The 27,190-nt window shown below is 49.1% G+C and overlaps 1 protein-coding gene across 2 annotated transcripts; it reads right to left on the minus strand.

The window, feature by feature from the left end:
* Window positions 1–249: 249 nt before the first annotated feature.
* On the minus strand, window positions 250–10,349 carry TBXT (T-box transcription factor T). Of its 2 annotated transcripts, none has more exons than XM_032485440.1 (8): window positions 8,900–10,349; window positions 8,169–8,433; window positions 7,269–7,403; window positions 6,368–6,429; window positions 6,186–6,247; window positions 4,318–4,491; window positions 3,133–3,262; window positions 250–1,182 (listed from the first exon to the last, which is right to left on the minus strand). In XM_032485440.1, the coding sequence occupies exons 1-8, from the start codon at window positions 9,103–9,105 to the stop codon at window positions 909–911; spliced, it is 1,308 nt and encodes a 435-aa protein (XP_032341331.1). In that variant the 5' UTR covers window positions 9,106–10,349; the 3' UTR covers window positions 250–908. The 2 variants fall into 2 exon arrangements, with proteins under 2 accessions (XP_032341331.1, XP_032341330.1); XM_032485439.1 differs by having other exon boundaries at window positions 4,318–4,494.
* Between the last annotated feature and the right edge of the window lie 16,841 nt (window positions 10,350–27,190).

Genomic DNA, 27,190 nt, shown 5'->3' on the forward strand with positions numbered 1-27,190 from the left:
TTGACTCTTTGACTTTCTTGGAAATCATTTGACATCTTTTGCCTGTTTTGTGGCAGTTAGCACTGAGTAAATAAATATATGCCAATTTCACTTCCAGTTCTGCAACTGATTAGATAAAATGTTAAAGTCCATCACCCACTGAAAAGCTTCTCCAAAATGATCTTTATCACCAGCTGTCACAAACCACACGATCTCATTCCCAAAAAGCAGGGGTGTGAGCAATAATTAGGCCAACCACATCTTGCACATTGCCTTTATTTTGCAGAAAATGCTTTCTGCTGATTGTCTTTGGCTACTTTGTCAAAAGAAAAATATAAACAGTGGGAGGTTTAACAATACAAGAGATTAGCTACCTATGCTTGAAACAAACGCATCCTAGTTGGCAGAGGCTGCACATTTCCACTTCAGCCGCAGTCTGCCGTCCTCAACTGATTTCATTCTGTCTTTCACAGCTCGGCTGCAACTGTGACACTGCCACAAAAGGGACCTGAAAGCTACTCGAAAGCAACAAGAAAAAGAATTAAAAGTGTGCTTTTTGGTGTCACTAGAGTAGGACCAGTGGAGTTTACAAACTCTGATGTCCCAAGATCATCTATGTGCCGCATGAGAAACAAAATTTCTGGACGTGAGCAAGTAATTTTTACTGTGAATCATGGTAAAATAGGCCAACTGCATGGCCTCCATACTCGAATTCATCTGCAGCACATAAAGGACCCGGGACGGCACTGCCACCACCAAAGATGGGCAAAGGTGGGGGGGGGACGCTTGATAAATAGCAAGACTTGAGTTCCTCCTCGTCCTTACAGTGAGGCTAATTTCCTCCCCTTGCCCCAGAGATGGCCCATCAAATCAACACTTGCTGCCACAACAAAGAAGTCATTGTGTCTTTTAAGACCCAGGGCCCTCGTTCACATGGACGGAGGCGACACTGGGGTCCACGAGGCTAGGAGGCGGGCGTGGGCCGAGGCGTCATACTGGCTGTCGGCAATGTCTGCAGCCGTGGCGGCCCCTTCATACAGTGGGGACCCCGCGGAGGAGGAAGCGGGGACTGGGTGCGCGAGGGGCGCAGAGCGGGCAGCAGGGCCTCGGAAGAACTGGGCTCCCAGCCCGCTGGACATCCCTGCTGTCTGGGCGCCGGGGGGGACGGTGCCGCTGCTCACGGACCACAGGCTGGGGTGCTGACTGCGGCGGAGAGAAGGGGAAACAGACAGGTCAGAGGCGTGGGGTCGGGGTGCCCCGGCCAGCTGCAGGCGGGGGAGGACACCACCAGCACCCGTCTCCCGACAGCTGGGCCACTGGGTGTCTTCCTTTCAAATGGGCCTTTTCCTCTGATCTGTGTGGAAGTTACCGTCTTGTCTATTAACAGGAAACAAAATCATGAGGACGCCAGCTATTTACCTAGGCGTAGCCCCGGGCAGAGCGCTGTTAGGTTTTCCTGCAAAAGACGCCAGTTTTGCGCTCTTGCTCGGAATCCAGAATCCTCAGACACACTGCGTCAGATGCTTCTGTGCGAACTAGCACGCCAGCCCCTGCTCCTCCCAGGGACTCCTGGGGTGGAGACAACACCTAAAACACTGAGCCTGGGGAGGGCACGGCTCAGTGGTAGGTCACGTGCTTAGCATGCACGAGGTCCTGGGTTCAATCCTCAGTACCTCCATTTTTTTAAAAGGTGCCTTTAAAGGACAATTTTTTTAATTAAATAAAAATAAAACACTGAGCAATGGAGAGCATTCTGTCCCGGCCAGCAACTCCTGTATGGGCACCGCTCCCAGAAAGACAGGCACCTGGGGATCAGACCTGGAAGTAAGTCCCAGCTCTGCCCTTCACAGCTGTGTCACGATACCCTTGGTCCGCGACCGCTGTTGAGGCTGATCCCCAGTCTACGAAAGGAGTTGGAAACCGGTACTAAATCCTCCAGTCTTAAGAACATGGACCTGAACAGCATTACATTATGCTCAAATTTTGTTTCCAGAAAGTTTCTTTCTCTTACAGTAGAGTCTTTCGATAAATGAGCAGGGAGGCCGTGCACAGCAGTGGGCTATATTCTTTATCAAGCCACGTCCTGCGCTGCAGATGCATTCACACTCACAAACAAGCCTGAGTTCAGTGAGGGGGGCTGCTCTCCCCACTTCACAGAAGAAGAGAAACAAGATGCCCTAAAACGCACAGGGGGGGCCCCACTGTGACCGCAGTCCACCCCGTTTACAGCAGCTCTGAGTGGCTTCGGGGCCCTTGGAAAGCTGGCTGGTTGCACATTGTTTTACTTTCTCAAGAGTAAACAATTAGATTCTTATTTTAAAGGAATTGTTTCCTAGACATAAGGAATTACGATCTTAGACAAATTTTGATGTTCTCTACATAGAAACTACATTGCTTTTAATGTCAAGACGTCTTATCTACAGACTGTGGCCAGCTTGTTCACTCACTTAATATCTTTGAGCCCATTTCCTGATTAGAAAGTGAGGACTGACCTCTAGGTTTGTTATTTTAGTTTTTTATTATAAAAATCCTACGAAGAGATGTAACACACTTACTGACTGACCTGATTTTTTAAACCAACCTTCCTGTACATAATTTTCAGGTTAATAATAAAATAGTCATCATTCTTTGCAGGTTACCCAGCATTCATGCTCAGAACTTCGGTTCTCTTTCCACAGAAATCCAACGTATTTATTTCCTTAATTTAATAGTGCCTGTCAAAAAAGTTCTGGAAACATTTATTCAAAATTCTCTCCTACTGACCTCAACAACCCTGTACGGATGGGCTGAAGCTGGGGTCATCTTGTGCCTTTTTCTTGAAGAAACGAGGCTCAGAGAGTTTAAAAGACTTATCCATCACATGCTAGTAGTTAGCAGAGCCAGGATAGGGTCCCTGCTTTCCTTCTGTTACAGCCCAGCTCCCATCCACCCTGAGGGAGCCACCCATCTTCCCAGAGAACAGACTGGAGCAGGGACTCTTAACAGTCATGTCACCTGGGATCCGCAGACATTTCTGACTAGTGGTCAAATTATAACTAAAAACCCAGGACGTGAGGTGAAGGGCAGAATGGAGGCCAGTGAATGAGATGGCGTGAAGTCACAGGCACTCAGAGATCCCAGGACAGTCTGCATCCATCCCCAGCTGCACATTACCTGGAGCCCGTAGGAGGACCGGCGTTCGGACTCATGGGGAGCATGCTGGTGTGGGCAGGCACTCCAAGGCTGGACCAGTTGTCATGGGACTGGAGCATGGATAGACATGCAGATGAGTTGTCCGAATAGGCTACCGGATGTAATAAAGTGTCATTACTCATGGAGTCTTCCACAAGCGACAAAACCCCCTGAGATACTGCCAAATACTACCAGTAACGGGCTACCCAACATGGACAGCAGCGCTGTGTGTGACAGTAAAGACAGAAAGCAAACCCACCAGCCTGCTTAACCGGTCATCAAAGGCTAATGTTTATCATCAAATGTGTGCATTTGAAGATACATTCCAGTAAACCCGGGCTTTTTCTTTATCATTAGCTCAGTGGCTGCCCTGTAAAAATGGAATCCTACAGTCACATGAGAGGGGATTAATTACCTTTAAAAATAAAATTGAATGTAGCTTTAACCTGCCTTTCCCCTAAGGGGTTATTTCTGAAGAGTTAAAAGGGCTTTAGAAACCATTACTCTGAGCAAAATTTAAAATATGATCTCCTAGCCTCTAGGTGAATGGCTATTTCCTTACCAAATAAACTCCTTTCATCTCAAATCAGCTTTAATTGCTTAATTGTTTTATGGTGTTCATTAGCTTTTTCCTTCCTTCTGGAGCCAGACAAAATGAAGTCCAGGCATAGATGGTGTTAGAGAGAGCGCGGTGCAGGGACCATCACGGGCTCGTCCAGTGTTCACGGCGCTCAAGGACGCGTCAGGGGCTTCTTAAACCACAAACTGCTGGACCCACCCCTGGTGCTTCCGACTAAGTCGGGGTGGTTTCCAGGTGATGCTGACGCTACTGACCTGGGAACCATACTTAGGAAACATACTGTGTCTAGTCAAGCCATTGATCTCTGCACCTGGCTGACCCAACGTCACTTTAGAGGGGTTCATAAAATACCCAAGTCTGGGCGCCCAGACATGGGTCTCCATTCTGGGAGTAATAACTGAGTCACATTCAGCTCCAAAAGCCCCTGTGGTCTGGATGTCTCTGTGGTCGAGCCAGCAGTGATGAGGACGTGCAATCAAAGTCCCTCTCGAGCCACTAAAGATCCAGCCTCCGGGACCCTGCAGGCTGCCTTTCCCTCCCCAGAAGTGTCCCGGCCACCCCAAAACTCCTTTCCAGTCAGGACTTACTTGGAGAATTGTTCCGATGTGCGTAAGGGCTGGGGTAGGGGGATGGACGGTGGCTTCTCAGGGCCGGGTATGTTTCACAGCCGTGCGTGGAGGGAAGTGAGAGGGGGCCTCCGAACTGAGGGTGGGAGGTGGCAGGTGGACACAGGGTGCTGGTTCCAGGAATCAGCCACCCCCCTGCTGTGAGAAAAGAGTGCTGAGTAACTGGTGTTTGCAGCACCTCCATTACTGAAAGGGCGGGAGCCCTGAGGCCAGGGAGCTGTGGGCCTTCTCCTTAGGATTCGCGGACCACCGAGCACCCAAGCCAAGTCTTCAGGCAGCATGGGAGTCAGCTCCGCACTAGCGGCCCCAGGCTGGCCAAGGTTTCCAAACCCACAGGCCCCTGAGATAACCCGGGAGACCCAGCCTCAGCCAAGCCTGAGGCTTCCTCAGCTGCTCTTATTCAAAAATCCTACTCTCCCCCCATCCTCCTGGCCTCTCATGGGATGTTCTGCTCCATAATTAGGTCAGTTCTCAGGGCCTGACTGCTGAGCTTGAATAAAACGTAAAAACAGACACGTTCAAGACACACAAGGGGAACCAGGCAGCTGAGTCCCCATGTCCCCACTTCACCCTAGCCCCAGCCCCACCCCGTCACACACGGGAGTGCTTGTCCCGGCCCGTGGTGCCCCACGTTCTGCTCACTCCTCTTCTGCCTCAGGCTTGCGCTCGCCTGCCTTATCCATCAATTGGAAAATTGTTCCAGCACAGTCCTGTCCTCCTGTAAAAAACCCACTTTCTTCTCCACTCTTTTTTTTTTCTTCAAACTTTCTTTTTTCATTCAGAAAAGCAACCTCTAGGAGGACAAGGACTCCAGCTCCAGCGCCTGAACTGCACACAGTTCTTCAGACACCATGTAAAGGAGGGCGGGCGGGATGGGGCCGCAAAGCCGGGGCCCCTCACGCTCCAGAAAGGTTGTTCATAATCTGCTCTCTGACATGGCAGCCTGCGAGCCACTTAGGAGCACTGTTTGCCAAATTAGTCCATAAAATGGAAGGAAGGAAGGAAGGAAGGAAGGAAGGAAGCAAGCAAGGGAGGGAGGAAGGGAGGAAGGAAAAGGAAAGGAAGCAATTGTTTGAGGAGGGCACCATGCTGGTTCATCCAGACTTGAAGTGACAGCAAGCACTAACTTTTCCGTCCCTACAGTTGTCAATCATTTATCTCTCAGAGTCCCTCCCTGAGTGCGGAGGAGGGCTAGACAAAGCCTTTTCTCCTAAAAGACTCTGCTGTAGACCTCCGTTACTTTGCTCTGGCTCACAGAACTCCTAAGGAAGCTAGACTTTTTTAAGCAAACTTTTCCCATCCTATAGCCACTGTTTCCAGCATGAGCTGACAGGTCATCCTTGGATCAGAAGCAAGCTAAGGGGAAAACCACACGCTGTCAGAAGCATCATTCCAAAGATGATCCTTCTGTTTTCAACCACTAACAAAAAGAGAAGCCATCTCAAAATGGACATAAGAGCTGCTCTCTCTTCTTGCTCAACACAGCAGAGTCTAAACACCCGCCAAGGACTCAGTGATCTGTCCTAGCCATGGTCGGAGCGGCCTCGAAGAAAAGCAAAAGAGCCCAGGAAAATTCTCCCCAGGCTTCTCTGTCAGGAGCTCCATGGGCTCCACGACCCCAGGTGGGGCAGAGGCTGAGAACCAGTAGGTTGAAGACCAGTAGAAACGCAGCCAACAGTCAACACATATGGCTTGCATGGCAAAGGGCAAAGTGCTCCCGCCACACCCAGAAACTGCCTGCTCTGTCCCCAGCTCCAAGCTCCCAGCTCCCAGCAGTCTAGTCCCCAAAACAAGGTGTGTCTGGGTAGACAGAGTGCAACAAACCGTACATTGGGAGTACCCAGATTGCTGGCTGTCTCCGGGTTCTTCCATCATATCTTTGTGATCACTTCTGTCAAAAAAGTGGATTGAATTGTCAAGAAGGAGAGCGGCTAGAAAATAGCACGGCAGTAATATTTCATTTTTCTGCATACTTCTTTGCCCAAAGGGAATATAGTTAGAATTCTCTCACCTTTCCTTTGCATCAAGGAAAGCTTTTGCAAATGGATTGTATTTAATTTTAAGAGCTGTGATCTGAAAAACAAGAAGTTGAGTTTACTAGTACATTTCTATATGGTCAGAGGATTTTATTTGGCACCAAGAAATTGGGAACCACCAGTAACCCCTCTAAATATCCAAATATAATCAGACTTCTTTCCAAGTATGTGTTTCTATTTGGATCTGAAGTAGCCGAGTAATCATAATATTTTCTAAAGAACAGCACATTTATAAAAAGTTTTTAAATGCTAATTTTCCGAGTGTAATTTACAATAAGCTTAACCTACTGCTGACAATGTTCTGTGTGCATACATCAAACAAATATGGCTCAAAACATAACCTAGGGCTGCTTGGCAATAGTGAAGGCGAGTTCTAGTTGGTGATCAACACTGACAACTTAACCAGCTAATCACAGACTGTACTTTGGGGTCCGACTTGGACATAGCTTTACAGGCACGAACCTGTATTCTGCATCTGGTTGATTCTTCACACTGCGTGGATTTGGAGGGGTGCCCCCGGCCCTTTCAGGAAGATTCCCAAAGTGAGGAGAGGCCTTTTCCTGAAGTTTTGTTCTCAAGAAGCCCTCACAGTACTTCACCTCAATGTTTTTACTCATCTTTTCATTTTGAGCGTTTTAGTGGGTGCTTCTAGTTTTAGATACTTTTGTGGAAAATTAAAGGGGGAAACTGCTTTAATAATGACTCATTTTAAAGCTTTTCTCCCTTCAGTCCCAATTTTATAGTTACGATAAATTACTTGAAAAGACACTAATGACCCCACAAAAGACACAATCTGTATTCGCGCCAATCTCTGCGACTCAGCACCCGCGACACAAGAAGGCTACGCGACACAGGAACGCTGCGCGCGCCGCTCACCTCCTCGTTCTGGTAAGCCGTCACAGCTATGAACTGCGTCTCCGGGAAGCAGTGGCTGGTGATCATGCGCTGCGGACCCCCAACTCTCACTATGTGGATTCGGGGCTCATACTTGTGTAAGGAATTCAACATGATCTGACAGAGACACAAACCGGCAATGGTGGTCATCAAAGTCCTTCCGTGAAGACAACCAAACACCCATTTGCCCTGCTGTTGAGGAGAAAAATACATTCAAGGTGCAGAAAATCTCTCAGCTCGCAGGAAAATGTCTTCACTGTTGAAGTTGGCAGGTTTCCCATCAAATGCTGCTCCCACGACTAGTTTGCAAAAAAGGATGTGAGATGCTACACGCCGTTAAAAGCAGCGAATGCTCATGGAAAAATGCTTTGACCAAGGCTTCCAGGGCAGCTAAAGGCACCTTTAAACGCCTGCGCGCGAGCCTGGCTTCCGGGAACACCAGGTCTCCCAGAAATGATCCTCAATCCAAAACTAAAGACCTTTCTGTGGAAAAGGACATATTTACACGTGTGTTCAAACTTCAAGCTGTAGATACTACACGGTGGGCATATCTGGCTCTCAAATGACGCTTGACCGTCAAGGCTGAGGTTTTCTCTGCCGTTAGGAACGCTGAGGACTAGGACGCAAAAGTTACCCCGAAGTTTAAGACCTGCTTGAGTGTTCAAAGGGGAGGCTTGGCGCCCCCTCCCCGCTCTCCAGGCCTTGGTGTTACTGTCGTCAGGTTACTATAAACAACACCAAAGGCTTAATTGAGGAAGGCAGATGTCACCTCCATGCAGGCAGCGCCCTGCCAAGGCTCCACCGCAAGAAGGTGCGGAGTCGTGGTGTCCTCGCGCCGTCCCCCGCCCCCACCCTTCTCCCGCCCCACCCCATCACACCTACCTGGCCTCCTCCGTTGAGCTTGTTGGTGAGCTTGACTTTGCTGAAGGAGACCGGCGCCTTCATCCAGTGCGCCCCGAAGTTGGGCGAGTCGGGGTGGATGTAGACGCAGCTGGGCGCCTGAGGCTCGGGCTTGCCCCCTGGCACCCACTCGCCGTTCACGTACTTCCAGCGGTGGTTGTCAGCAGCCACGAAGTCCAGCAGGAAGGAGTACATGGCGTTGGGGTCCAGGCCAGACACGTTCACCTTCAGCACGGGGAACATCCTCCTGGAAAGGGAGGCGCTCAGCAGGAGGACCCGGATCTGACCGTTAGCTCCAAGGCGGAGGCGTGTCAGTTGGAGCAATGAGGAGTCCCCTCGGGAACTTACAAAGAGACTCCGGAGTTCCCCGCTTCCCAGGACCCTCCTAGATCCACAAGCGTCCTCTGCGCTATCCCACGGCCTCTGGAGGCCGGCGGGAGAGGACCCGGCAGAGGGTGGCAGCACCCGGGCCAAGTCGGCCGGGAAGGCACGGGTCGGGAGACTCCCCCAGGAGTCCTCCTCCCCAGATGAGTGAAGATTACACCAAGAGGCTCCAGAGGAATAGAGGCCACAAGGGTCTGTTTCCAGCCTGAGCGGAAATGAGCAAAAAAAACTTCCACCCGGAGAAAGTGTGGCACAGTGCGGACCTCTGCAGCCGGCGCCCGGCCCGCCCGAGTGCGTGGCGCGTGCCCCAGACCCGGCCGCGCGCCTACCTGCCGTTCTTGGTGACAATCATCTCGTTGGTGAGCTCCTTGAAGCGCAGCCACAGCTCGCTCTCCTCCAGGCCCACGCGCAGCTCGCGCTCCGTGGGGTCGCCCTTCTCGCTGCCCGCTTGCAGCTCGCTCTCCACGGCGCTCAGCAGGTGGTCCACTCGGTGCTGCAGGCTCTTCCCCCCGCTCTCGGCGCCGGCGGAGCTCATCCTCCCGCCCCTCCCCGCCGCCCCCGAAGCCCCCACTCGCTATCCAAGAGCCACCTTCACCCCAGGAGGCGGCCGCGCATCCAAGACGAGAGGACCGACGGCGCCCCCAGACCTGGGAGGTGGGTGAAGAAGGCGATCTTGGGGGGAGGGGGCGGGGGAAAGGGGTGGGGGGAAAGGTTATTCCACTTGAACTCCCTCAAGGAGCTGCTAGAGTAGGTCTCTGGGGAGAGAGAATCTGTCCCCTCGGCATAAATAGAGCCGCGGCGGCGGCGGCGGCGGCGGCGGCGGCGGGGGGCGCGGCGGATTGGGCGGAGCGCCCTTTGAAGTGCCCGGGCAGCTGCCCATTGGCCGCGCGCGGCCATATCAGACCCCGCCGGGCGGGCTGCGGAGGCGGGCGGCCAACAATGGGCTCCCGCGCCTGTTTCTTGTAAATCCGCAGCCCGGCATTGCGCGGCCCGGCCCAGCCCCTATACCTCCGCCCTCCCCCAAATGTTTGCACCTCCATCAAAGCGGCCCGGCGGGCCCCGGAGGCCGGGAGGAGGAGGGGAACGCGGTGAGGGTGGAAGAACCGGGCTCCCGAGCTCGCCCGGCCCGCACCTCGCCCAGGGGTTGTCTGGCTGCCCGAGATGCTCCCCTACTCCCGGGAGCCGGGCCTTCCTCGCTCGCCAAGCGCACCCCGGATCCTGCAGGTGTGCCGGCCTAGAGTCGCACCGCGGCTCACACTGGCTCCCGAACCGGTGTCGGTCCCTCGCCAGCAACCATCGCGCACCACAACCACCTCTTAAGGACGCGCCGCGTGGCTTTCCGGGTGGAGCTGGTCTCCTATCCTCCGAAGCTCAGCCCACCACCCAGCCTGGCCGAGTCCCGACGCGTCCCTCGGCCCACGGCGCTTCAGGTGACTCCACTAACACCCGCGACCATGGATCAGCCCACCCGGCGTCCCCTGTTCTCCGGAGCCCTCACTGTCTGGAAAGGGAAGCCTCGCGCTCCGAGTCTCTGCCCCCGGATACACCCCGCGCCCTGAGAGGGAAATAGACTGAAATCAACCAAACGACCCTTTGGGAGATGTTTTCTCGCTCCCCTATTATAAAAGCAAGACTTTGTTGGCGAGGTTTAAGCGTACTCTGAGTGTTACCCGAGGGTCTGTTCTACTTTTTTGATTTGGTCTTTGCTGTCGCGGAAGGTGAGAGGGAGGGGGAGAGGGGGCGAGCCAGGGTTTCCAGGCGAGCAGGGTTCGGGGTGCGTCTCCCTGCCGGCCTGGCCTCAGTGCCCCGCGGTGTGGGGCCCAGGTGGTCTATAACCTTTCGGGGAGCATTTTCACGAGGACAGTGAAGGATAGGTGACAATAAGCAGGAAATAGTTCAACAGAGTTTCTTCAGACAGTAACATTCCTCCTGAGACAGGAGCCCGAGAAGGGGGAGAAAGCAGACGCCCGGCTTCAGGGCCCCGCAGCGCGCCTCCGCATCCCACTCCTGTGGCTCGAACAAGGGTGTGTGGCCCCAGCCTTGGTGCCTTATGTCCGTTTTGCACTCCCCTCACCTCCACACCCTCTGGAAAAAGCCACGAATCGGGTGAGGCACCCCATTCAGAAAGCCCTGCGCCTTAGCACGGGGGATCTCCTGGAAGGACGTCTAATCTGCGGTCTGCGTGAACGCTTCCCTGCCCAGCGCCTGGCCAGGCTCGTCCTAGGGCCGGGAATTGAGGGGGGAGCCGCAGGAGGGATCCCAGGAGCCAGCCCTGGACAGAGCACCTGCTGCCCGCGGGGGTGGGGCGAGCTCGCCCCCAGGGATGCTTTCCTGCCCCTCTCCAAATGGGGACTGGAGTCGGGAAGCCCAGCGCACCGCCTCACTGTCGCATTTCTCAGTTTCTTTTGTTGTCTAGGATGCAAGGAAATGCCCAGGCGGGTGGCCTGAGGGGGGAAGTTTCCTTCTGGAAAGAGGCAACAAAAGGACCTCATTTGCTCCCATCACCCAGACCCTCCTGAGTCGCCCTCGACTGGGCCCTTCGGCCATGGGCTTTAGGGGACTTGTGCGTGCGTCTTTCCTGAGACATTAATAATGTCCAAAGGTCATCTCTGCGGCCTGAGACCTCCCGAGCCCGGCAGGCCTCTAAAACCTCCAGTCAGGGAGCGAAGCTTAGCAGCTCCTTGACCCCTTAGAGGGGCGCAGACCGGCGGGTTCCCCAAATTCCAGCACTGCGGTTCCGATTTCAATTCGGCTCCACAGTTGGGAAGAAGCAAGGCCAAAAAAGAATAACACTCCAGCAAAAACAGAATGTTGGCTTTCAAACTTGCGCAGAGACAACTCTCCCCTCCAGAACGAACGTCAGGTGTCCCAGATCGCAGCGCAGAAAGCTCACCACGCTGCTGGGACAGAGGCTGCAGGTTAGGGACAGTGAGGTGGCTGCCGGGTTCTTCCGACTTCCTACCGCCGAGTACTTTCCCTCTCTTTCCTTGGCCTGATTTTCTGGATCTTTGTCCCTTGGTTCTCAGGACAAGCGTCTCCTTTCTCAGGGTCCCTTCAGTGAAGGCCGCCGTGCATGACAGTTTATAGCCAAAAACTTCCCCCCCGCCCAGCTATAAAGAATTCCCAGTTAATAACTAGGTGCGTCCTTGCGGCGGCGGGGACACGGCACCCCCGCATGTTTCTCACGGGGTCTTTCCCCCCTTGGGAAGCCTAACCGTCCCAGACAAGCCAGGAAAGGCCTGATAGCCGGGCCTCAGAGTGCGGCTGGTCCTCTCTCCAAATAATTTAGGAGACTGCACCACACACACACACACACACACACACACACACACCCCTCAATTCCCAGAGAGGCAGTTTTCCCCAGACGCAACCCCCTCTCAAGCAACAAAACCATCTGTCTTTCGGGAGCAAGTATCAGTGGTGCTCACGGGCTCCCGGGCAGTCAGAGCGTGGGCGGCACTGTGCAACCCTGGCCAGGCGCTCCAGTTTCCTTATTTCATTTTTTTCCTTCTTCCTTAAAAGAAAAAAAATAAATTTCTCTTCCTATCATATCGTTTGTGCTCACTGTAGAATGCACTATACACATTTACGTAGCATGTGTGTAGATCTGTGTATACATAATGTGTGTGCTTGTGTGCGTGTGTGAACGTGGTACCATCAGCACTATCCCCGTGCATCCTCGGGTGTGTTTTCCTCACCTTTTCCCGTGTTGTCCTTGGGGTGAGCTTTCCTCCTACACTGGTGGTGCAGACTGAACCAACAAACTTTGGAACATTTGTGTCCTAAATAGAAGACAACACGTGCAGGGCACTGAGTAGCGAATCATTTCAGTCCCCAGTGCTTTCTCTGTCCATCGCACTGAAAGAAACCCCATGGATTTTGTTTTGGCTTCTAAAGTTCCACGACATCATTCTTGAGACTCCTCAGCATTGGAAGTTTTCAAAGGCCATTGGGTTGCCAGAGGGCATCTTTGGTTAGCGGAGTGTCTTTTTGTTGAGGGGTGGGATTTGATTGATTGATTATTTAATGGAGGTACTGGGGATGGAACCCAGGACCTTGCGCATGCTAAGCCCTTGCTGTACCACTGAGCTATATACCCTCTCCCCAAGACGAGTCTTAAAGTCTTTCTCAGGACAGTGGCCCAGCCCTGAACATGGCTGACCCACTGTAGGCAGGGGGACTACAACTCAGAGCTTCGTGACGGCTCTCCCCTGAACTGCAGGCCAGGGTTGGCCTTTGCAGGTGTGGAATCAGATTAGACCATGGAAGTGCTTCAAGACCAAATCCATCCTCACTCTGCTTTCTGAACCACAGAACTTTGTCACACATGACAGTGGACAGTCTCCTGACGGGAGGTCACACATTAAAAACAAACAAACCAGCCCGGTGAGGCCCAGAGCTTGGAGTGGTGACCTTTCTCCTTAAAACTCCAGCACAGTCGCTCCAGTCCCTTTGGAATTCGGGGCTGCAGGGGAGAAAGCTGTAGGCGGGGGACCATGGTCCCTTCCGTGGTGGGTAGCTTGTGGTCCTCCTGGATACCGGAATTCTCAGTCCTCAGAGACTGCAGGAATCCCTTTTTCCTGGTTTTGCTGGGGTTGTTGGGGGAGGGGCGATTTCAGCTCTGACCTGATGCAGGAAGGGTTCAGTCCTTCTGTTTCTACCTCAGGGGCTGGTGTCCGTGCTTCCTAGCAGGGTTTCTCGCTGCTCTCACTGTCTCTGCTCTCTCACCTCTTAGCCACCTCGGAAGAGCTCTTTCCCACCTCTCTCTGTCACTTTGCCTCGGTGCCACTCCTGGTTTTCACTACCTACAGCGCAGATCTGATTCCCTGCGGTAGCTCCAATTTCTGACAGTCCTGGCACCCCTGTCCCTCACCGCCTCCCACTGCCCTCCATCCTCGGTCCTCCAGGCTCTGCCTGACTGAGAAGGCCCAACAGCTATCTGAATTTGTCTTCTAGTTCCAATCAATTATTGTCTCTGGAGCTGCTCCCCCTCTGAGCTTTAGGAATAACCCCACGGCCCCTTGTCCCTTAACACTTGGCTTTATGCTGTTTTCTTTTCCCACGTTCCCCTCGGAGCTGGGGGCGGTCTCCCCAGCCTATCCGCGGCCCCTCCCTGCTCTCCGAGGACCTGGTGTGGCGGACGCTCTCACAGCCACACCGAGAGCCCACACTGAAGCAGGTGAGGTGCACAGTCTGTTTTACTCACTGAATAGGTTCCTATTGGCCAACTTGGGAGCCCCTGTCCTCAAAATCCACCTGCATCCCTGCCAGGGAGCATCTTAACAAAATGTTAACCCTTAACATCCCCTCAAATGCAGAGCCACAGAGACCGGAGTGGTCTGTCTTTAGTCGCATACCTGCCCATTCTAATGGCTACTTGCCTTGAAGACAGTAGAGGAAGGATTCCCTGTCGGAGTTGTGTGTAAACTGAGACCTAAGAATCGAAACAAATGAGCTCTTCCAAGGGAAGCAAAGGGGGTGAGTGGGTAGGAACATCATGCTAGGCTTCAAATTACTTGAGAATTCATGACTGGGGTCCTTACTCAATCATTTCATCAGTGACTAAACATAACTCCTTTCTCTTTATCTTATACTGGAAAATCCTGTTTTGGCACTGAATTAGTTTCAAGTCTCAAACCAATTCTCTTATAGGAAAGAAGGTTGGAAACACATGCAGGTAGGGGTAACTGATGCCTACTACTTAAGCTGGACCAGTTCTAAGGTTTCCATAGTAACTTATTAATAGGAAAGGCAGGCATTCTGCCCAAAATCAGGACAGATTGTGATTGTTGCTGTGGAAGGGGTTGGTGCAGCAGGCTCAGAGCTCAGAGAGTAGGGAGGCTGACGCCTTCCTAAAGCAGCTGGGAGAGAGCGGGGTCTCGGGCCCGGGAGTGGCAGGGAGACAGCGCTTCCTGTGGGAGAAACTGACCACATGCAGCGTGGCCTGACATAGAATCTGAGACCAGGCAAAGACCGTGGAGACCCGAGGGAGGCAGGGGCAGCGGGTTTTCAGTGCCTGACTCTGGAGCAAAGATGGGAACAGCTAAGAGAGAGTGGACTTTTGATGATAGTGGAGACACAATCACCTATTTAATAAGAATGAATGGAACATTAAGACACAAGGGTGAAGCCTGGCGGGAAACTGGACGGCGAGGCAGATGTGCTAGGTGCCGGTGTGGCTGGGAGGACGAAACAGGAGGGCAGAGGTCAGCAGGTAGGTACGGGAGTGCAGCCCTGGCAGACTGTTGAGATGAGTGGAATGCCGGCATTCTCACGGACTGGAGAGAAAGAACTCGAGAAAGGGCACTTTTAGAGGCTTCCTATAGAAATTCCCACCAGTGTTATAGACAGAGACGTAAAGGAACAATGGACAATGAAAGAGATCACACTGTAAGACTGTTTGGGGAGGGCTCACCTGGGAGCAGGGAACAGAAGGAAAGACAGAGGCAGAGCCCTGAGCTGAAATCTCCAAAAGGACTTGGAGGGCAGGCGGCTGCAGCTGGGGTGAGGCCGGAGGGCTGGGGGCCGGGAGGACAGGGGGAGGAGCTAAAATCGGCCCTCCCTACAGATCAAGTACCAGACTGATAGTAAAATCGGGACAAAGGGGAGGGCTTAGCGCCTCTGTGAGAAAAGAGCCCCAGTCAATGGTTCCTACCGCGGAGATTCTGCGAGCTGAAAAGAAGCCGCTGAGGAGGGAAACCCATTTGGAAATTAGGATTAGCACATTCTACAGTCTAAACTCACAAGCTTCCAAGCTGTCCCAGCCTCGGGACACGAGGAGGAGGAAGTAACATTCATGAGGTCCATTATATGCAAGGACTTGTGCATATGTTATTCCAGACATCAGTGCTTTGCACGGAGGTAATACCCACGTTTATATTCAACTAAGTCTCCAGAGAGAGGAAGAAATAGAGTGAGACTGGATTTCTGATCTGTCTTACTTTATTTTTTTTTATTTTTATAATTTTTTTTTAATTGAAGCACAGTTAGTTACAGTGTGTCAGTTTCTGATGTACAGCACAGGGTCCCAGTCATATATACACACACACATATTTGTTTTCATATTTTTTTATTAAAGGTTATTATAAGATACTGAATATAGTTCCCTGTGCTACACAGCAGAAACTTGGGGTTTTTAAATCTATGTTCATATATAGTGGCTAACATTTGAACTTATCTTGTTTCCACTAATCAGGGTTAAGTATATGGCGAGTGGAAACAGATGTACTTTTCTCTCTCCTACCCACTGCATTTATGCTACTATTTAACTGTTTATAAATGAAATCTGCCGTGTGTGTGTGTACGCGCGCGTTTGGGGAGTGGGAACTGGTTGACTTAAATACTTTGAAAATCTGAAAAAAAAAGTTTCATAATACAAAGGATGACAATACAATAGGATTTGGAGGAGGAAAATCTCACCCCTTAAGCAACTTGCAATCCAATCAGAGATACTGGTGATTAGAGAGAAAAGCCGAAGCCAAACGGTGCTTATGCCTGAATGCATCATCCTATCAAGTTTCCAAAGCACCCTATGAAAGTATTATTACCTTCCTTTTAAAAATTTTCAGAATAAAATAAAATGTAGATCAGACAGGTAAAGAAGTCTCCCCAAGGTCACACAGTTCGTGCGGGACCATAATTCCATTGTGCTAGTGCACTAGAGATGCCAGAGCAGAAGCAGGCAGACTCAAGTTGTGTTCCTTGGCTTTTGACTAACATTTTTTGTCAGCTTGTTGTATTACTTTCAAACATCACCATGAACCTCAGAGGTCAGCTTTAAAACAAGACTATTCTCCTGTTGCAGCTGCTTCCTTTGGGTGCTAGAGGGATTGTGATGTTAAAGGCACTGGGAGAGACCTCTGGGGATGTTGTAGGAACTTACACAGTATTATCTGCCAAGGTTTGAGTACAAGCTGTAAATGTACGTATCTTGCAATGCCTGTGCGTCGGAGCTCTCCATAGGTGAGTTGTATGCCTAGAAAGGGAATTTCTCGGTAACGTCTACTCTCAGCATTTATAGAATTTGCCAAATTGTTTTCCAAAAGAGACTGCACCAGTTTTATGTGCCACCTGCAGTGACTAAGGCTCCTCGCTCATTGAATCCTGACCAGAACTTGTAAATTGCTGACAATTGACACAAATTGTCAGATTATACAATTTTTCCAGTCTGAAGGGTATAAAAAAGAATGTCATGGTTTCAAATAGCAGTTCTCTGATTACTAAGGATTTTGAGTATCCCATTGAAACTTTTTAAAAAATTCACTTGCAGTTTTTTTTAAATGCTGGTACTAATCATTTGTCAATTTTTTAACCAATAAAACATCCTCCCCCTTAGTGACTAGTCTTTCACGTCCCTGATAGCATCCTTTTGCCAACAGAAATTCTCAATTTTAATATGGTCTCAGTTATCACAGTTTTCCTTTCCATTGTACACTTTTTGTATCTTTGTTTAAGAGAGCCATTCCAACCTCCAAGATAGTCTTTCTTTTTTTAAAGTTGTATAATTCTGCCTTTTTACGATTAGGACTTTAGACCACGTAGAAATGACTTCTGTACATAAGATTAGAGAGAGAGATTCACTTTCAACGTGGAAAACCAATTGTCCAAGTACCATGTATTAAATCATCCATCGTTCCACCAAAGATCAGCAGTAAAACTACCATAAATAGTTTCTGTTCTGCATCTGATTTTGAGCCTTCTGGTCCAGGACCAAAATGTTACTGGATTCAAATTGCTAGTATTTTGTTCAAAATTTTTGCAACTGCATTCTCGAGACAAGCCTGTTTTTTCCTTCTAGGTAATGCAGGCATCACAAAAAGAAATGGGGAATGTGCCCTCTTTTTCTATTTTCTGGGAGAAAATAGAAAATATAAAAGATGACATTTTCCCCCTAAATATTTGTATGAAATTCACCAGTGGAACCATATGGGTAAAGAATTTTCTTCTTTTCTTTGTGGGAAAGTTTTTAAATTACAGATTCAAACTATTTAATATATAGAACTATTTGGACTTTCCATTTCTTCTTATTAAAATAATTTTCTAAGAACTTGTCCACTGTCACTATTGACATGTGGTCTGTATTCTAATTACTGCTCCTTTGTAGGCAATCTGTCTTTTCTCTTTGGCGTCTTTAAACAATTCCCCTCTACAGTTGGTGTTGCTCTTTTTATTTACCATCTTGTGACTCTTTGGGACCCCTAAATCTCAGGATTGGTGTCTTTCATCAATTCTGGAATTTCATTTTTTTTTCTTCAAATATTGCTCTTTCCCCATTCTCTTGATTAGTTCTGCTGGAACTGGGATAAAGCACATGTCAGGTTTTCTCACTCCAACGCCCTTAACCTCTGTTACGTATTCCATCACTGTGTTTCTCTGTGTTGTATTTTAGACAATGTACATTGATCTATATAGTTCACTAATTCTGTCTTCACATATGACTAATCTACTGTTTAATCCGCTAGTTAAATATTTTTATTTATTATATTTCCCACTCTAAAAATTCTATTTCTGTCTCAATGTTAATTCATTTTAATAGTCTACTGTTTACTCAGAATTTAAAATTTCTTTGTAAAATTCACTTAACCATATTAATCACTCCTATTGTATTTTCCACATCTGATAACTTTCATTATCATGATTTTTTTGTGAGTCGGATCCTGCTCACTCTCATTTCTGCTGGTTCTCATTTATGGTTCTGGGTTTCTACACAAAAATGTCACATTTATAATAAATATATGATTATTTATTTGATGCTGCCACCATTGCTTTTCATAACTTTGAATTAAAGAAAACAATATCTGCCCTTCAGTTATTTATTTGGGATTTTCAACATTTCTTCATTGTTTTCATCCAGGTAGGACACTACAGTCTTATTCTTAATCCACGTAGTTAGTCCAATATCGACTTGCTGTCTTAGACTCCTAGAATGAATAAAAGAATAAAACTATACACATAACTCTGAAGACAAAGTGCCATGGAGATGTGCCACCCACCAACTCTATTATAAGTCTAATTCTTGGGCCTTTGCTCTTAGTCACCAAGGAATTGGGACACAATTCATGCCCCCTCTCCTGCCTCTTGCCATTATCCTGAGAATTTCCATCTCCTCAGGCTGCTGACCCATCAAATTCAGCAGCCCTGAAATCTTAATGACCTTCACCCCCACTCCACCCAGGGCAGGAATTCACGCTCTGAACTTTGGGCATTGCCCAGAGCTGCTCTGACTCAAATCTTAAGCTCAGGGTCCTTCTCTCACCACAACTTCCCATCCTCTGGCATCTCTTGCTTTCACTCTCACCTCTAACTTGTTCTTTGATCTCCTGGAGAACTATATCTTCTAACTCTCTAGGCAGAGAAAAGACAGAAGCCAACCACAGCACAATGCATCTGAATTGCTTGTTCCAGGGTCAGGGGTGCCATGGTCCTGGGTGCTATAGTCATCCCTGGAGAAGTAGGCTCACCCTTTGTGTGTTCTAGAAGGTTAATCCTAAAGAAAAGAGAGACTTCTCTTAAAGATTCTACTTAGCAACAATAAATTACCTGAATACTAAATAAATAAATTGATCCAATTTACAATAGCATCAAAAACTATAAAATACATAGGAATAAATATGTAGGAATAAATTTAAGAAGATGAGGATCTCTACTCTGAGAACAATAAGACTTTGATGAAAGAAAACTAAGAAGACACAAATAAATGGAAAGGTATCCCATGTTCATGGATTGGAAGATTGAATATTGTTAAAATGTCAATATTACCAAAGGTCATATAGATTCAACAAAATTCCTATCAAGATTCCAATGACATTTTTTGCACAAATAGAAAAAAATACTCCTAAAATTTATATGGAACTTCAAAAGACCCTGAATAGCCAAAGAAGTTCCGAGAAAGAATAGCAAAGCAGGAGGCATCCACTTTCTAGTTTCAAGCTACACTACAAAGCTATAGTGACAAAAACAGTGTGGTGCTGGGATTACAAACAGAAAGACCAATGGAACAGAGCCAAGAGCCCAGAAGTGAGTCCAAGCACATCCAGTCAACTAATATTTGACAGTGGAGCCAAGAATACTCAGTGGAGAAATACAGTCTTCAATAAATGGTGTTGGGAAAATTGGATATTTACATGTAAAAGAATGAAACTTGACCCCTATTTTTCACCACTTACAAAAATCAACTCAAAATGGATTAAAGACTTAAATGTAAGATCTGAAACCATGAAACTCCTAGGAAAAAATAGAAAAATATTGACATGGGTCTTGGCAATGGTTTTTTGGATATGACACCTCAAGCACAAGCAACAAAATGAAAAACAAGAGGAACTATGTCAAACTAAAAAGCTGTGCAGTAAAAGAAACTATTAACAAAGTGAAAAGACAACCTACAGGGCAGGAAAAAAATACCTGCAAACAATATGTCTGATAACAGATTAATATCCAAAATATATACAGAACTCATACAACTTAATAGCAAAAAAAAAAAAAAAAATCCAATTTTAAAATGGGCAAAGGACCTGAATAGACATTTTTCTGAAGATGCATGAATGACCAACAGGTACATGAAAGGTGTTTGACATCAATAATCATTAGGAAAATGCAAATAAAATCACACCCATTAGAATGGCCATTATCAAACAGGCAAGAGATAAAAGTGCTGGTGAGGATGTGAAGAAAAGGGAACCCTCGTGCACTGTTGGTGGGAATGTAAGTTGGTGCAGCCACTATGGAGGACAGTATGGAGGTTCCTCAAAATATTAAAAATAGAATTACCATGTGATCCAGCAATCCCACATCTGGATATTTACCCAATGAAAATGAAAGCACAACTCAAAAAGATGTTCACATCCTCATGTTCACAGGAGGATTATTTACAATAGCCAAGACATGAAAACAGCTTAAGTGTCCAGCGATGGATGAGTGTATGGATAAAGATATTGTCATATATATATATATATATATATATATATATATATATGTGTGTGTGTGTGTGTGTATATATAAATATATATAAACATATATAAATATATAAATATACATATATATATATATAAAATTCAGCCATAAAAAAACCAAGGAAATCCTATCATTGTAACAACACGGATGAACCTGGAAGGCACTATGCTAAGTGAAATAAGTTAGAGAAAGGCTAATACTGTATAATCTCACTTTTACATGGAATCAGAGGCAGGGCCTTGGGGAAGGGGGACTAGGAAGAAGGTGACCGCCAATTATAAGACAAATAAGCCCTAGGAATGTCACGCACAGCACAATGACTACAGTAACACTGCGCTACGATACGAAGGAACGTTAAGAGAGTAGATCCTAGGAGTTCTCATAACCAGAGAATTGTTTTCTTTTCTTTTTATTGTATCTATATGAGCGAAGATGGATATTAACTAAACCTACTGTAATAATTATTTCACAGTAGATGTTAATCAAACCATCATGCTCTACACCTTAAACTTAGACAGTGATGTATGTCAATTATTTCTCCATAAATCTGGAAAACAAATTGTATTTAAATCTATTTTCTATACATTAACTCTTAAAATGGTGTTAATACCAATATTAACATTGGTTAATATACCAGTGTATACTTTTTCTGCAAATGGAAGGTTTTATCCACTTCACTGAATGACTTCACTCTATGACATTAACTTTTTTGGGATCAGAGACCTCCCTAAAAACCAAATTGAAAGCACGCACACACTATGAATCTTGTCTCCAAGAAAATCATATGCACATAATCATATACAACATATTCTAAGGCGTTTCCACCCCCACAAGCTTCTGAACCTTACATTGAACACCTCAGTCTACTGTAAGTCTGCCAGTAGATTCCCCAGTGCAGTGGCTCTTCAAAGGCTGTTTTACCCATGCGTTTCTCATTGTGTATCTATCCACCCTTCTGAATATTGATGCCTCCTTTCCTGATCATATGAATCCACAGGCTACTATGTCTCAAACTCGAAATTCTGACCACTGGGGAAATTGTGGAAACGTTCTTCAAAATTGGGGGTCAAGGGAAGCATATAAAATTTGGATTAGCTTCTCATACACAATAATCCTGCTTTAGAGGATGTTTGAGAACCTCAGATACTGGCTAAATAAATAAAACAGCACCTGTTTCTAGCAAGACAAATCAATCAATCTTCACCAAAATCAATATTAGAGAAGTAAAAACAAATCACTATTAACAAAGGTCTGTGTGTGTGTGTGTGTGTGAAAAAATAATCTCTACTGCAACTTGCATGAAAATCAAACTAATGACTGATGAATTCACAGCTGCTGTTTACCTGTTGGCTTGAAGTTAGTATCTGTAAAACACCTCTGAATTGATGGAATTTGATACCCAGGAAACAGAGACTAGAGAACAACTAGTATCAGGTGATGCTGTCCTGTCTCATAGATGGGTCCGTGCACAGGTGCCCAATGGAACAGCATCTGCGACATCTTCGGAGGAAAGAAAGCGGGATAGGCCTGGACCAGAGAGGGACTTCCCACCCCTCGCCGGCTGCAGCCCGTCTTTCTCCAGGCGCCCCCTCGCCAGAATCCTGGCCTTCTGGACCTCTCCACCAATCACCCGCCTCTGAGCTACGCTGCACCTGTACAATTAGACAGCTTGATGGTTGCTCTTTAATTAGAATTAAAATTAATTTAATTCATGCACAGTGCATTAATTAAAATATGAACTCTGTTCATGACAAAATCTGGTAAGGATTCCAAAAGACAAGGCAAGTAGACAAGACAGCAAAGTTGTAAGAGACTGAATCCCAGTGTCTCGTCTTGAAGGCTGACCGTTCCTGCTGCATCAAACTGGACTAATGACCAAAACAGTCTGTCTCACAGACGTAGTCGGACACAGTCAGCGACCAGGCTGCAACCGGGCTTCTCCCGGTGGAGACCTGCTCACCAGTGCTGCTCCAGCTGGCGGCCAGGAGCCTCCTTGCTCATTCTTTACGAGGTTGTTGGCAACAGATGTACCCAACACGGAGGAGGGTGTCACACACTAGACATTCATCACCATGGTGACCTTAATGGATGCAACTCATCTTGTACAAAGTACTGGACGTTTAAAGAGATCGTACCACATGCCAGCCGTTAGGTAAAGCGTCTTAACTACGTTGCTGAGTTAGTCCTCACAACACCCCTAGAGTGGGCACCCTTGTACCCTCTGCACAAAATGAGGACACCAAGGCCGGGCCTGACTAAGGTCACAGAGGTACAAAGGGTCAGACGGTTCCTACCCACCTGCAACGCCATCCTTTCCACCGCGTGAGAAGGGGAGGGGTGGGCATTACCCAGATTTTATAGACGGAAAACTGAACCCAAAGGAGCACATTCATTCACGCATTTGTTGAGGAAAAATTGACTGCTCTCCTCGGTGTGGTAGTTACTCTTCCAGAAGCAGGAGACCTCGCGGTGACCGTGACAGCCCTTGCCCCGTGGCGGGGGGAGCGCAGGCGGAGGGCGGGGCGTGGAGCAGCCACATCCCTGACCCCTCCGCGGTGATGAGAGGAGGAAAACTCCAGCCCGGAAAAGATGAGCTCAGCGCAGGTCCCCCCACCCCACCCCGCCCCACGGGCTTCCCGGAAGAATTCCTGGGGAAAGTGATTTTGGGGTTGAGATCAGAAGCAGGAGCCACCCCAAATCTGAAGTGTCTCTATTCCTTTTCCCCTGCCACTGCCAACTTCTCAAAAACTGCTGGGAGTTTTTGGTTCTTTTTTTTTCCTGAATATTTCTCATTTCTGGCGTTTTTCTAGATTACTCACCTGCCGCACAGGGCCACTTGTTCTCTTGTTTTCTGATTCGAATCTTTTTTTCTACCAGCTGCGCTGTCGCACCTCAGGAAGCGGAGGGCAGGCAGAGCCTTTCGCTGCGGACCCGCTGACCGGAAGTCCTCCGTCCTCTCCCCTGGCCGCACTCCGCCCTGCCCGTGTCCACTTGGGAACACGTGATCCAGTTCTCGGAAGCAAACGTTATTTTTGTGGTTATCATTTTCCTTACCTTCAAAATGTGAGAAATATTTTTTAAAACAGAACTTGGCAAAGTTGGACTAGCAATGATCACTAAAATGTCTATTTATCTATATTTAAATTTTCATTGCACACTATTTGAAATTTTGGGAGATAGTACCTTATTGCTAAGGAATGCCGGTTGAGGCCCTGGGTTCATCTCTGTGATCGCCCACTGAGGGCCGGCTTTGCTGGGCGGAGAGTGTCCACGGAGGGAAGCCGCAGGAAACTCGACCTCGGAAAGGCAAGGGGCTGTTTTGGTTCTCCTTTTGCTGTTAAATTAGACTCAAGGTTAGATGTTTATGTGTCTAAAGCCAGAACTAACTTCCCTGTCCCCTGGTCACCACATCAAGACCAGAATGGAAACAGTTCGGTACATATAAACGTGCCACTGCCTCCACGCAGCCCTCCTGGATGCATCAGGACTTTCAGTGCACAGCCTGCTGACAGGCAGCAGGAAGGGTACTGTGTATTCACAAACGTTCCCCTGGGCTGGCCCCTGCCCCTGCCCACCTTCCCAGATCTGAGACAGAGCCTCACTGTGCGGCTTCCAGACCAAAACAACACTGAGCAGACCAACGGCTCTGCCCTCTAGGTCCACATCAGCAAACCGGCCGTTCCCCTCCAGCAGTCTGCTCGGGGTAGCACCAAACAGAGAAAAGCAAACACAGAAGCAAGCTGTCAGGCTCGGCACGCCTTGAGCACACAGCGCTGCTATCCTAATGCCTCGGGACTTCTCCCTGGAAGTCTCGGGCGCGTGCTCATCTTGGAAGAAGCAGCGGTAAGCGCCGATGAAGGCAGCAGTTCCCGACCCCGTGCGCTGCGCATCCACGTGCGGATGGATTACACGGATTTTGTGCAACGCATATTGAATCCGCCCATTACTGTAGCCCACGAAACGACGTCTTCCCTTCACTCCTCCACAGTACCTGTAATAAAGCCTGGCATCACCTGGGCCTAAAGCCAGACGGTCCGGCGTTGAAGGAGCGCGCGCGCACGGCTGAAGGGCTGCCTCCCGCCCGGATGGGCGCGAGGACACCGGCTGCGGCCCCCGGCTGCTCGCCGCCGTGGCCCGGAGCATGCCCGCGAGCCTCGGAGCAGCTGTCTGGTCCGCACCACGGGACGGAGCACTGATGACTCAGAGGGCTGCCGGCGGGGTAAGGGACACACACGGGACACGAGCTCACGCAGACGCTTGCCCAGGGCCTGGCACACAGCTGTCTGCACTAGCCGCCACCTGTCTCCCAATGCTAATAATAGATGCAACATTTACAACCCCGCGGTGCCCTCCCTCCCTCGCCTGCATCCTGGGCTGTCTGGGAAGATGGGGACAAATGACAGGGGACTGCGGTCTTGTGGGAAATTCCCTCCAGGAGGCCGGAACCAGAGGGTTGCCCTGGGGACCAATTATGGACCCTGCAGTGATGGTGGCAAGGCAGTGCCCCTCCGCCTCGGCAGCGGCGGGCCCCACACAAGCTCACCTGGTGCTCACACCGCTCTGTGAGAACACGGAGTAATGGCTGTCATCACCAGTTGAGTTTTGGGGACAGACTCTAGGGCCAATGAACGAACTGCCCGGTGTCACCCGGTCCCAACGGTGGTCCTAGGCTGGCCCCTGGGACTTCATCCTCCCTTTCTGCGTTGGTTCTCCCAGTGAGGCCAGAACAGCTGCAGCAAAGTGCAGGGCGACCCCCTGCCTCGCGGTGAGCTCCCGGGGCAGGGGGCCCACAGCGAGGCCCGGGCGCCGTCGGCCCTCCCACACTGCGATGAGACAGGTGCCTCAGAGCCCCGCCTGCCGTTTGTCTCCGCACACACGATACGCAACCAGCGAGGCAGAAACAAACACAGCCTTTTATCAGCTCCTGGGGAACAGCTGTTTGACAAATTGCTTTTCTTGGAAGAGCACTCAGGCCTAGGGGAGAACACCCAATAATTAGAAGATGCGGTACCCGCCCTTGGGGCTCTTACAGGGCTCCAGCAGCTAAAGAATATAACTGGAGGAGGGGCAATTTCAGCCCCAGCTTAGGCAGGAGCTAATGAGCAAAGGAGATAAATCCTGGAGGGCTTCCTGGAAGGGGTGGTGGGTTTGTGACCCAGAATGTGAGGTAGAGGGACTGGGTCAACCAAATCTCAAAGGAGGGAATTCGCCTGTCATCCAAAGGGGAGTGGAGTGGGGAAGGAAGCTAGCAAACATTTTAGCTGGAAGAGTGGACAAAACACTGGTTTGCTGAGCGTGGATTTCCTCTGACGGCTCACTGTAATTCCGTGAGCAGTTTCTCATTGCTACTGAGCCTGGTCTTGGGCTGAGCAGGGGGAGAAGCATCTTCCTGAGGCCGTCTCTGCACAAGCAGAGCAGGGCGGCTGAGGGGCTGGTCCTCTCCCACTGGAGCCAGGGATCCCGGGCCCTTCCCATGGGCTGGGGCTGCGGGGCTCGGGCGACCTCTGTGGTTTTACAGACCCCTTTGACGGATGTTCATCAGGGATGCGGTCAAGCCTGTCACCCGCCACGCAGCCCTGCAGTGCTGCCAGGAGCTTCCCACAGGGTGACGGCTCTGCCTCAGTGTCAGGGCACAAAAGTAAGCAATCCTGGCTCTGAGCCTGGCTGCAAACCCATCAACTTTGCAAAAGACTTTTTTTCCCCAGATGGGTTTTTCCTTGTCGTCTGCATTTCTAAGGATCCCAGATCTCCGCGTCTCCACGAACACCATACGGGAAACTGTGAGCGCATGAGAGGAACAGCAAGGCAAATGGAGGATTTTTGAAAACTTGGTCCTCCTGCATCTTTTTAACTTAAAAATTGTTCAGTTTTTATTAGCTACAGAAGCAAACAGGGTGTCTCCTAGGCATACAAATTAAATGTTACAAAGTGCTCCTGGGAGCCTTGACTTCAGGAGAGTGCTGGTGTCACCATTGGACCCTGCAGGGACCTTTCCACCCTCCTCCCTTGTGCACTGGGAAATGGACCAGAGGACGCAAGAGGAGACCTTGACCATCCACGCATCAATCACGTCCTGCTGCATTTCCACCATTATCTGGGTTGGTTTAATCCAAACAAAGAGAATATTTTGAAGATATTCAGCCAAATTCCAATGGACAGGACAGCTGGCCAAGGAAGCCCGCTGATCTGGAGCTGAGCTGTCACACGTGGGGCCAGGAACTGACAGGGGGCAGCTTCAGGATGGGGGCCGCGTTTGCATTTCCGAGGCCAGACCACACTTTCCCCTGTATATTGCCATTTCCCCATCTATTTGACTTGATTAAAGGAGGGTAGAAAATTACTCACGCCCCTAAATTGCAACAACAAAGCCTGGGTTTCTCTTTTCAATCAAAACAGCAAGGCTGCCTGATTCAAATGCTAATAGCGGGGGCTTGAATTGGCCACTAAAAGAGAGACACTTCTCCCTGCAAATGACCAGAGAGTCACTCCTTGGCCCAAGAATCTGCAGGATTCTTCCAGTTGGACATCCGTTAAATTGCTTCATGGGAAACATCCCAGAGCTGGTCTTGAGCGTGCCAGTTTCTGGAGAAGAGAAGAGAACCTTCAGTGCAGACAAAGCTCTGATCCAAGGAATTGTGGTCTCTTCGGAGATGTGCCTCCTCCCGGGTACA

This window comes from Camelus ferus, chromosome 8, assembly GCF_009834535.1.
Source record: "Camelus ferus isolate YT-003-E chromosome 8, BCGSAC_Cfer_1.0, whole genome shotgun sequence".
In the NCBI taxonomy this organism is placed as follows: domain Eukaryota; kingdom Metazoa; phylum Chordata; class Mammalia; order Artiodactyla; family Camelidae; genus Camelus; species Camelus ferus.